The sequence below is a fragment of the Suricata suricatta genome, chromosome 9, assembly GCF_006229205.1.
Source record: "Suricata suricatta isolate VVHF042 chromosome 9, meerkat_22Aug2017_6uvM2_HiC, whole genome shotgun sequence".
NCBI classification, from domain to species: Eukaryota; Metazoa; Chordata; class Mammalia; order Carnivora; family Herpestidae; genus Suricata; species Suricata suricatta.
In genome coordinates this window covers 83765797-83778280 of record NC_043708.1, presented here as the reverse complement: position 1 = coordinate 83778280, position 12484 = coordinate 83765797, and the positions used below count along the sequence as shown (strand labels likewise).

Genomic DNA, 12484 nt, shown 5'->3' with positions numbered 1-12484 from the left:
TTATGCAGCGCCTGGGTGGCTCAGTCAGTTGAACCTCTGACTTCAGCTCAGGTCATGATCTCATAGTTTGTGGGTTTGAGCCCTGCATCAGGCTCTGTGCTGACAGCTCAGAGCCTGAGCCTGCTTTAGATTCTGTGTCTCCCTCTCTCTCTGTCCCTCCCTGCTTGCTTGCTCTCTCAAAAAAAAAAATACATTAAAAAAAATTTTTAAATGACAAGCACTTATTATTTTTCCGTTGCTGTGGTCAGGAATTCAGGAATTGGCTTATCTGGATGGTTCTGGCTCAGGGTCTCTCATGGGGTTGCAGTCATCTAAAGGCCTGACTGGAGGATTCTTCTTTATGACCCTGTCTCAGACACTATCATTTCTGCTTTATTCTGTTTGTTAGAAGAAAGTAACTAAGTCCAACCCACACCCAAAAGGAGAGAATTAAGCCCTACTTCTAGAAATGAGGAGTATCAAAGAATCTGGGCATATTTCTAAATCACCATAGCGGCCCCCACCAAGGCGTAACTGTGGTAGGTGACATACGTAAGGGTGTGCTCCCCCTGGCTTTGGCTCTTCTCAGGGCACCTGTAAGGTTGTGGACATCAGACACCTACTCCTTGTAAAGATATTTCAAAATAGAGTCAACGATTCCATTGCATTGTGACAGGGTCCACCTCACTCCTTCTGAAACTACAAAGCAGTTATAATGCAAGGAGGGCCATATAACAGTGACTAAGAGCCAACCTCAGGAGTCTTACAGCCTTAAATTTGAATCTTGACTCTGCCACTTTCCAGTTGAGTGCCCTTGAGAAAATCACTTAAGCCTCAGTTTCCTTTCTTAAAACGGGGGATGATACAACACTGTATGTTAACTATGCTGGAATTAAATTTTTTCCTAAAGGGGGGCAGATAATAGTACCTATTTCAAAGTATTAAGTGAGAATTAGATAGGATACTGCAGACAAAGTGCATAACACCTGGCCTGGCAATAGGAAGTGCTCCGTACACATCAGCTACTATCAGCTCTTGCTCTTGATGTCCTGCTTCCATTGAGGTGAGAGTTTTCTCTATTTGAAGAAACGCCAGCCATGGGTTTCTGTGGTGCTTCCTTCGGTACTGCCTCTTCTTACACCTTATCCAAATTCTGAGAGGTCCAGTTGAGCTCTGCCAATAATTGAAGGCTTTTCCACATATGGACAGATTGTCTTAGCAAGCTGAGGCTGGTTCCTTCATGTGCGGTTCTGCTTCTTAAAAAGAAATATCAGCCAGAGTCCAAGGCCCAGGGAGGCCCAGGTGGCCCGTCTGCTGACACAGGTTTCTTTTTCAGCACAGAATGGACCAGGGCCAGCTCCTTCCAAAACCCAGCACTGGGAGCGGGGACACAGTGCTTTTGCCAGGAAGCACCATTTCTGCTTTGAGAGCTACGGAAGGAAACTAACAAGTTGTTTTGAATTGAATCCCAAATCAACTCAGTGCAAAGTACTTAAAAAAAAGTCTTCAGGGAAATGGAAAATATATTTGTTCTTTGGTGCCATTTTAAGTTTTTGTTTTTAATGTAGTAAAAAAAAAGTGCCCTGACAAAAAATTTGATAGGCTTATATTACATACTTATGTCTTTAAAGCAATCAGAGAAATCCTTTATAGTTCACCCTCTGTTTTCTCTTCAGGTATTTAGTCTTCCTACAGATCAAAAGGGATCTCTACCATGGCCGCCTCCTCTGTAAAACATCCGATGCTGCCTTGTTAGCAGCTTACATCCTTCAAGGTAATGACTTTTGACAGGATGAATTTGCTTTCATGCTAAGTACTGATTATATTATTTCAGTTACCACAGATGACTTCTTGGATGTAAACAGTATCCAATTTGAAGCAGAGTCTGGGTAGAAGGGCTTTGCCTCCTCCTTAATCCCAGAAAGCTCTGACCACTCCACCCTCAACTGTGCCTGAGGTCTGCCTGCCGGCTCCTTCGGTCACTGTGACTCTGATTAGGGTTTCTTCCACCCTTAGTTGATAGAGTTACTGGGACTCTAGAGAGTCATCTGAATCAATTTTTCCCTAGACTTGACATGCAAATCTCAAAGGTGTGAAGTACCTTAGAATTCTGGTGTCTCAGAGACTTTCTATTCAGAGTGTTCAAAGTTGAAATGTTTACAAGTAACATGTATTTTCTAACATGCTAAGGTAGAGTTGAGTCTGTATCCAGCGGATTCCCAGACTGGCTTTTTTTTTTTTTTTTGCAAAACAGTGGGAAAGGTGTACACTCTTCTTCTGTGTGATCCCTTCTCCTTCCACAAAGTGCAGGGGCTCCTAAGTACCTCTTCGAAGGCTTCCCTTAGTCCCTAGACCTGAACTGTCTCCAGATTGTTCAGGACCACAGCACTAAAATCATGAAGTTTCCATCAAAGAATCTGAACTCTTAATTGGAAATCTATGAACTACAGGAAGCTGCTTTGTGAATAGAACCTGGAAAATGTTTGCCAAAAATAAACTTCAGTTCATCTGTTAAGAGAAATATCATAGCTGCGTTAAGAATGTAAAAGTCAGGGGCGCCTGGGTGGCTCAGTTGGTTAAGCGTCCAACTTTGGCTCAGGTCCTGATCTCACAGTTTGTGGGTTCAACCCCCACATTAGGCTCTGTGCTGACAGCTAAGAGCCTAGAGCCTGCTTTGGTTTCTGTATCTCCCTCTCTCTCTGCCCCTCCCTTGCTCATGCTCTGTCTCTCCTCAAAAATAAACAAACACTTAAATTTTAAAAAAATGTAAAAGTCAACACATGGCAAGCTTGACTTCTGAGAATCCTGTTTTTAAAAAATCACCTAAAAGGCAACATTAGAAGGTGCCAGCCAACTCCAAGCTACCCAAAGAGGCCTCTTTCACTTTTAAGGGCGAACACCTGGTATTAAGTGAGATTTTAAACTCTAGTATTTCCTTCAGTTTTGCTCTGACAACATTGAATTTTTCTTTTTCTTTTCTTCCTTTAAAAAAGTAATTGATGTCCAATATGATGTTTTCTACTTGGAGCTTTCTAAATAAAATCATAGTAAATGACTTCCTGGCTCAAGGTCACTCTGGATTCTAGGCCAAGGGAAGCTTTAGTCTCTTGCTGAACAATAAAAATTCCCAAGTAATTTGGAAGATACAATGAGTATATTTGTGCACAAGTACACTATTCAGCTGTGAGATGAGGGCACATTTTTCTCTTACTATTTATTCTTCCCTCAAGATTTCTCATGGGCCCTGGTTGTGGTTCTCACTAATGAAGGAGAAAGGACAAACACAAAGCAGCTGGCACTTCTTAACATATTTCCTCCCAACATAGGCACAGTGTTCCCCGTGGAGCACTTCCTGTGCAGAAGACTGGGTTCTGATGTGCTCTGTGGAGAGCGCCATGGGCCCACCACACTACCCTCTGCTAAGTTCACTGATCTGAGATCCTGGCAGCTTTAGGGATGGACTCTCTCTCTCTCTCTCTCTAAATGGGTGGAGGAGAAACTGTTCCCCATGCAGGAAGCTAGGAAATCAGCGTGAGGATTTCCTAAGAAACTAAAAGACCAGTTTCAAACAGTCTTCCTACTCTGAGGTTCTCTCAGAGGGGCCTGACACCTGATCAGCCCTCAATTAATATTTACCTAAATGTATTTACTTGATTTGATTTGATTTGATTTGATTTTGACTAAGAGTGCAGTTCTGAGTTTGGGTCATGGCTCATTCATCAATTTGTCCCTGGTAAAATCCTCAAAACTGAGACTTCAGGCTTTGGATGTGGCTCCGGCCCAAGAGGCTCTCTCTTCCTGATCAAGCTCAGTTTCTTGTGCTGCCACCAAGAGCAATGATCCCTGTCCCTTTTCTCAAGGCTGAACAGATAAAGACCATGATGCAGGCTTCTCCTCTTATATATTGGATATTTACTTGCGGTGACCACAGAATACAGGCTTGGCTCTGGTATCTCTGCTTAGACTTGATATCAACCCAGTGCACACACCTGGTAAAACAAAGGCAGGCACGCCCTCTGCCTGACTCAGGCCACGCTCAGGATCCACTGTTGTTTGGAAATGTTTGGCTTTTGCTTTGTGTGCTCATCTCTTGTTGCTTGACCAGTGCTGATTTACCTACCTCCACTACTGTTTTACTTTGTTTTCCTTTTGCAAGCTGAGATTGGGGATTATGACCCAGGGAAACACCCTGAAGGCTACAGCTCCAAGTTCCAGTTTTTCCCAAAACATTCAGAGAAGCTGGAAAGGAAAATTGCTGAGATTCACAAGACAGAACTCAGGTACGTGACACTCAGTTGAGGCTCAGGACACTCTGTCCCCCACAGCCTGAGCACGCAAGCCCTGACTGGCATCCTGACTCTGGGATGTACCATTTTCAGCACTGCACCCACAGCACAACCCCAAGCCCTGTAGTGGAGGCTGAGGCCCAAGGGCAAGAGGGACATTGTATTGTATGGAAAACAGAGGGACTGGCCTCTGAAAGGTATCCAATTCGATTAGATGAATGAAGAGACAGGAAGAGCTCGGACTGGGGAAAAGGGGAAAAAAAACCATGAAAGAAACAGCAGAAGAGAAAAAAGGTGAAAGGAGGCAGGAGAAACACGGGCAAACCTCTGCCTTCAGTCTGTGACAACATGACAGGTGGCTTTTAGGTCAGGGGATGGGGCTGGCCTAGTTCATAAACGCTGGGGGTGCTGCACCGTTCAGGGGCCGTGTCTTCGGCACGGCCCCCACAGCCCTGCACAGAGGAAGGGGGCAGAGAAATAGCTAACAGCAGGGGACTTGTCCTCCTCAGATTCTTAGTTTTTTCAGAATATGCCACATTCCATAAAATAGCATTAAGGTGTCCTTTCACCCACATGAAATAGGATTTTCTACAAAGATTGATTTTTTAAAAAGCAACAAAAGAGTGTATAGGCTCTACTTTGTGTGGCATTCTGAAGCACTGATTCCCCAAGCTGACAAACTATGAAGAAAAATGCCATATACAATGTAGTGCTGTAAAATAAAATGTGCCACACTTCTTAGAAAATTTTTTAAATTTTTAGGAATCTTTTTAAAGGATAATCCCAAGGAGGGGGGAGACATTTCTAGTGTTAATATTAAGCTTAAACTAGTCCCTACCCCTGACCCCCCCCCATTCACCCAAAACACAAAATCTTCACCTGCACTTATGTCCCCACAGCCTCCTTAGCCTTGGCAAGCAGACCACCTGCCCACAGGGTGTGGCAGGACTGGCTCCCTCCCTCCCAGGGGAATAGCGACACCCATCAGAGGTGGAATCCTAGCTCCCCATCCTTCTTCCACCCTATCCCCTTCCCGGGTTGGTGTGTCCTTCCCTAAGCAAGCCGGCTCCTCCCATCGCTGTTAGGGAAACAGTGGCCCCTTGTGGTAAAGGTCAGAACAAACATAGACCTTTGAGAAGGCTCATGATGTGTTCAAAGGAAACATCAGGGCTATGCTGGGAGAGCCAGGAGGCGCTGCCAGAAGGGTTTTAGGAGGTGTCAGGGCTGTGGGGACAATTGTCCAGAAACCTAGTAGGGGATAGGGAATCTCCCAGGAAATGATGCCCACTTTGAGGGCCCTGGAGGTTTGGCCCCACTCCAGGACTGGGTGGAGCGCACAAGACCCTCCAGCTTCCAGGCAGGGAATGAGGAAGCTCCCTGGAAAGGGCAGCAGTGCTCAGCCGCCCCTGGGGCCCAGCCTTCTGCCTGCCGCACAAACACTTCCCAGGTACCTTCTGCGTGCCTCGGGTGTGCTTGGCAGATGTAGGAATCTGCAGTCAACATAATTCCTACTTGCACAGGCTTGCTGCATCTCTAGCATGTAAAAATGTGTCTGTTTCCTTCCTCCAATTCTAACATGAGTTCCTGGAGGGACCGGACTGTGCATTGCATTTCTTGGTATATTTTACACAAAGAGCATGATGACTCGCACATAAATGTGCTGATTGATTGACACCCATTCAGAGGGACACTAGAGGGAATCTGGCCTGCTTCTCCTTGTCTTCCTGCACTCAAGTATTACTTGAGACAAATAATGAACTTGGACATGAGAAACTTTGAGTCCTGCCCACCGCCCATTGCTGTTGACTTGACAAGCTGCCCACCCAACATCTGCAGGAGTGTGTCTGCTCCACCAGGGGCTCTGGACCCTGAGGGCGCCCCAGGAGACACTGCCACTGGTTCTGTGTGGAGCTCATGAAAGCACCTGCTCATGTGGCAGCTGGGAAGGGAATGATGCTGGAGACCCCTTCCTCAGATGGCTGGGCACCAGAGCTGCTTTCTTCCTTTCACAATCATCACCCAGTAGACAGACAGAGCTGTTGTGGAGTCTGGGGAGCTCAGCACTGTCTCCTGCTGGGTCTCTTCAGCCTCCATTCCCATGTTCTCTGCTGGTAAAGGAAGAGGGTTGGGCAGCACCTACAAGATGTACAGGCCCCTGCTTTGTATTTCAGTCTAGGTCAGACCACAGAGAGGAACCCCATGGCCAGCAGTCAGCCCACAAGTGTGTTTTGTTTGCCCCTGGGGTATTTAAAATTGTGAACTACTAAATAAAAATAAGTATCTCTGACTGCTCTTTGAAAAGCACATCCAGCGGTGCTGGGCCCTGCATTCGTACAGGACCACAGTCTTGGGGCCGAGGAGCAGCCGCCCTTCCTAGGTGGGGTAGCACTTTCCAGTTTGCCGCGGTTCCCCCAACACCACCACTCCCTCCTGTACACACTCGGCCGTGTCACTCGTTATGTAGCGAGCCTCAGTCTGCAGACATCTGAGTTTCTGACCCCAGACAGGAATCTCTGAAGCTGGTACTGGAACAGAGAAGGGAGCACACTCTATGGGAAACTTGGACTCTAAGACTAACCCTGAGCTCTTAATGGAAAGTTTACCTCAGGAATCTATGAGAACAGGAAACTCTGAAATCATCTCATTTCCTTTATTCCAGTGGTCAAACACCAGCAACATCAGAGCTGAACTTTTTAAGAAAAGCACAGACATTGGAGACATACGGAGTGGACCCTCACCCATGTAAGGTAAGACCCCCGTGGTCGGAGACAGCACTGACCTTGCCTCCTCCCAAGGGCAATAGGTAGGGAAGGAGCACATGCCTGAGCCATCCAACTTCAGGATCTGGTCGACTGGCTCTTTTAGTGACAGATGCCAGGAAAAAAAGTCTCTCCTCTTGAAAACTCCGCTGTCTTCCATGCTGCATAATTTTGTGGTGCCACATTAACGTTGGAGGGTCCCAAAGTCAATCTAAATAACAAATCCAAAACTGGGGTGTCTCTTTGGGAGCAGTGGGTAATTTGGTGGAAATGAAGAGAGAAGAATGTGGAAAGCCCCCCACAGGGAGATCAGAGGCCACTCAGCAGACTGCCCACCCTTCTCTGACCTGTAATCTAGTTTCTTTCTAAGAGCGGGTTTTATTGACTGCAGCAGCATAAGTCACTGCGCAGAACTGCAGTGGAGTCACATTTAATTCCATTATGCGCCTGGGAGGGTGAGACAGGAACCAGCCAGGGAGGCTCTGCCCAGAGGAAACCTCTGTAATTGCTCACATGTGTCTGGCACTTTGGAGGAGAGCTTAAGCAGCCACAGTCATTGTGGAGAGCAGCGGAGACATATGGCCTCTTCCTCTCTCTCTGTGGCAGTGACCCCCCCACCCCCCCCACTTCATCTCCATCTCCCAGTTGGTTTGACACTCCCAGTCTTTGCCTCCATGTCTCCAGATTTTTGCCTCTCTCTTTCTATTACTGGAGAGGCACCAATACCACCAGATTCTCAAACCGATATGAGGGAGCCAGTATGCATGGAAGCTAGAAGTTTCCAACAAAAATTAAAAGAACAGAATACAAAGCAAGGAACCCAGTGATGTAGGGGCAGAATTGCATTTCCCTTGGTCTCTTGGTAAGGTGATGGTGACTTGTTCTTACATAGGATTTGATGCTCAAACTTCAAATATGAACTTCTAGAACATTCTGGCAACTTAGAAACCCTGGTCACCTTCCCCACCCCCCCACCCCCAGAGTTCCCTACCCACCAGCACAGCCTACTACCAGATAACCCCCGTGTTCTTGGGAGCCAGCACTGTTAGAAAACACATTCATGCCTGTTTGTACCAAAAAAAAAAAAAAAAAAAAGTATGTATGGTTATTTACAAGTAAATTAGCAAAGCTTCCTAAATATTGCATGAAAGATGTAGTTTAACCTCCACTAATTGCTCAGATACTATCAGTAAGGGGCCTGCATAGGACTGAAGAGAGCTGCAGAGTCAGCTGCCCTTGGCTCCAACACTGATCTCTTGCTTTCTGAGGCCTTCACGGCTTCTCTGGGCTTCGATTTCCTCACCTGTGTGAAGGTACAAAGCAGGGACTCAGTGACTGTGCTCCACAAACTGCTGAGTCACTTCAGGACCTTAAAAGCCATCGCCGCATAGAGACAGCTATCTTCATCATAAGGTGCTAGGTCATCTCCAAACCTGCCCAGACCCCTTGAGGCCACACAGGGCACCCATCTTTTCAGAGATGGGTCCCTCGGTGAGGCTGACATCTGACAGCACAGAGGATGGGCAGATAGATGGTAGACAGTGAACCTGAGCATAACTGAGCAAAGATGGGTGTGATTCTCCACTGCTGCCTATGTGGGTCTGGAAGCTACAGTGGCAGCCAGCCTGGTGTCCAGCCCAAGTCCACGTGTACCCTAGGACTGTGGGGCTCCTGGCTCAGCCCCCATCTTTGATGAGTTTGTCCATTATAGGACACAGAGGCTGAAGAGGCTGCAGGAAGGAGCCCCTATTAATGCCAGGCACTGTGTGAGGCCCAATCCCTCACATCATTCGATCCCCACAGCATCAACTCCTAGAAGGAAGGAGAGAAGAAACATTTGTGGTGTACCTTCCATGGCAGAGCCCCTGGAATCCTTTCACATTATTTTCTCATTTAATCCTCAAGTCAGTCCTGGGAGTGGATGTTACTCTTCCTGGCTTATAAGAAGAGGCCACAATTTACAAGGCCCTGAGCAGTAGAATAAGAATTCGAACTCAAGTCACTTCCCCGTTGTTATGTATCTAGAAGGAACAGAAGCCCCCAGGAGACTCCCTCTGGGGAGAATGTAGGCGTGATCATCACACTGGGCTTCCAGTTCTAGGTTTCCAGGCCCTATACCTCTTGCTTACCCAGAGCCAGGGCCCTGCTGCAGACCCCACACATGGCCCCTCAGCTCGTCTCTACTGAGCTGCAGCTCATGCTTTCTTAGCCCTGCTAAGCAAGGACAATTCAGGAGCCTTTACTCTTGTCATTAAGTAGGGTTACTTTGGTGATACGCTACTAGGCACTCGCCTTAATGTTACTACAAGGAGAGCTGAAATAAGCTGGAGCACTTGGAGTAATAAATACCAATGATTTCTATTAACAGAGAGGCAGTTACTGGGCCCAGGGAATCTGGGGCACACAGCCCTAGGGAGGACAGAAGAAGAGGAATTGTTTTGATAATTAAATGAGAGCAGAACAAGGCTTCAGCTGGGCTCTGTTCTGGACTGATTAAGAAGTTGCTATGCTTCCTGTCCACACTGATGGTTTCTTTCTGCCCAGCGTCCTTGTCTGGCCCTGGGACCAGGAAGACGAGATCCTACCAATGCTGGGTGGGACAGGCAGAGGGCTCCAGCAGCAGGCTGGCTTACGGTTCATACCTAGGCTCTGAACTTACACACGGTGTCCTGAGCTCTCTGCATCTCCCCTCAGCTCCCATCTCCTGACAGGAGCCCCCAGCAGACCAAGCCTACAGCTGCCGGGGCAGGAGACTGGCACAAACCCCTGGCAGCCCAGTGCTGCCTTTGTTCCCCAGCTCTCCAACCTCAGGAGCTACCATCTTGTTCCTTCCTGGGGCCCCTGGGACTGGTTGTTTGCCCTGAATTTCCTGTAGGCCCAGACTGTGGTTTCTTACCCTGTTGAGATTTATGGAGTGGCCAGACCCATCACAGACACCCAGCCTGTACCCAGCCTTATCATGAGTCATGAAGGTGCCATCTACTGAGAGCTGCACATACCGGCCACTTACACATACCATCTCATTTCATCTTTATAACACTGCCAAGATGATGTTCTTGTCCTCAAGATAAAGACACCGAGACTCTGAGGGACCAACTAACATGTCCAGAGTTACTGGTAAGGGCAGTACTCAGACTCAAACCCAGAGTTGCCTCAGTGCTATGGTTTTTCATTTACCATTCCTGGTGTTCCTTCTGGGGGAATGGCATGTATTTAGGAACAAAGCAGGACTCACTACCAATTCTGATAGAGAGAGGACCTACGGCACTACTGAAATCACCATAGAAAATTTTGATGTAAGGTCACCAAGTGGCTTTATGTCTGTTCCATACAGACCAGGAGAAAATTGATTTCTGCAGGATCTAGGTTAGAACAATCATACAAATAAAATTACAGTGTCATTCCTCTGACCTTAAAATAGGATCATTATTTTCATAATCAGCCACCTAGGCTCCTCTCTAAATAAAACCCTATCCCCACCTTAATAAGTTGCCCCTGATCTCAAAGAAACAATAAACGATTGGTAATGACTCACCCTCATCCCCAAGTGGGCCCCTCTTGGCTGCCTGTGCAGAGAATGGTGGGCTTAACTGCTGAGATGACGAACTTGACTAAACCACTCACGTGGCAAGTATATGCCAAGATTTCCATTTCTCAATTTTCATAGGGTGATGATGCCAAGGCTCTTACAGGGCTGCCTCCTAATTTTCATTCTATCTAGTTTCTTGTCCCCATGTTTAATTAAGTGTATTGAAACTGGGTGATTTTCATGACTGACTTAATATAATGTTCCTAGCTATGAGCTTTCAGGGATGGGCATAAGTGTGTGGAAGACCATGTGGAATCTTCTTCCCTAAGGTTTTTAAAATAAAGGCTTCATCCACCCATACTGAATTAGTTTAAGTCATGCTCCAGAGAGGGGACTGGATGATCTCAAAAGAATGCCCTGGTTCTGACTCTCACATACCCAGGATGTTCTCTGGGGCAGCAACAGACACAAATTTACTTCATTGTATCCAGAGGTGGAACCCATGGGGACTGGGCAAAGGTGGCCAGATGTCCCCCCTTCCTAGAGCCAGTCGGTTGCTGTGACTTCCAAAACTCCTTTTCTAGGCAGAGTGATCATCGTAGGGGGAGCCTTTGATGATGTCAAACTGATGCAGGTCGAGTTTAATGGTGTTTTCTATTTGAACACGTGAAATGACTCTGTGCAAATCCAGCTCCTCCAAGAAAAACCAGTGTGGGCCATATTTTGGCAGTAAGTCATTTAGGCCATCACCCTAAAATCAGAAGTAGTATTTCCTAAAATATGTATTATGGCTCTTGTTTGAGAAATGAGGAACTTGAGGCTTAGAGAAGTTAAGATAGAGCAAACAAGAAGCAGAGCTAGAGTCCTAAACCAATAATGATACTTTTTCCACAAGGATGAAAAACTGAAAATGAATCTTGTACCTCACAACTGTAGAAGTGAACCAAATACTTTAGACCATTATCTGATATAGAATGGGGCTGGCAATCTCTGCTGTGTGGCTGTCAAGGTCTGAGTTTTTATTCCACCTCTCAGATTCATTAACATTCAGTCCTGTGGGTACTGATCTCGTCGGGATGGGAAGGGAACAAAGAGGAAAGATAGCCTCCAGCTTGACAAGATGGAAGATCCGAGGAGCAGGTGATCGCTTCCTGGGTCACGTCTCTCCTCATCCTCATTCCCTTCTCTTCTAATCATGTAACTTGTCCTTTTGCACACAGACCCCACAGGCAGGCTCACAAGAATGACATGTTAGATGGAAGAAACTGGGAAGGTTCCAGAGAAGGTGTCTACGTGGTTGCCTGTTTGTGTTTTCATGCTGGTCCGGACGTGAGGCTTTTCTCTCCAATTCCAACTCCTGTTCCTCACGTGCCAGACAAGCAGCAAACCTTCCAGCTGCCCTGGCTCCTGTGGACACCCGTGTGCCCAGCTTGGCAGCAGTCTTCATCCACAACACTGCACTGGGGGCAGGTGGGAAAACTGGTCTCTCCATGTGGGACCGGATTGGGGCTGCTCGAGGCGCTATTATTACTACAGTGATGTGGCATCTAATTGGGGTTTATTCTCAGTTTGCTCCTTGTTCTAAATCAGTCAGTTTGGTCAGGAGAGGCTATTCCCCTTTAACTCCAACACCTGCCTTCACCCAGAGGCCAGTCCTGAGATGTCTGGACAGTGCAGATAATCAGTGCCAACAGCCAGTGCTGTCCAGCTTGTGAGAGGACCCTCTCTACCCTGTGCTTTGGCCAGAGAGGCCTGTCCCTGGGACAACCTTCATGAATCTGTCACAGCCTCTGTCTCCTTCCTCTTCTACGGCTTCACTTTTACCCCACATCCCAAATGCATCACCCAAATCCCTTCTCTGTGGGCCCCCAACAATGAGTGACTTCTCTCGTTCTGCCCCAACTTCCCACACCCTCACTTCCTAACTAGCA

At 47.1% G+C, this 12484-nt stretch overlaps 1 protein-coding gene across 5 annotated transcripts in view; it reads left to right on the top strand.

The window, feature by feature from the left end:
• Nucleotides 1–12484, top strand: part of FRMD5 (FERM domain containing 5) — a 311540-nt gene that overhangs the window by 277054 nt on the left and 22002 nt on the right. For all 5 annotated transcript variants that reach the window (XM_029951358.1, XM_029951357.1, XM_029951359.1 and 2 more), the window contains exons 5-7: nt 1656–1753; nt 4136–4259; nt 6925–7012. In XM_029951358.1, coding sequence (XP_029807218.1) covers nt 1656–1753; nt 4136–4259; nt 6925–7012 — 310 coding nt within the window. The remainder of the gene's footprint in view (nt 1–1655; nt 1754–4135; nt 4260–6924; nt 7013–12484) is intronic.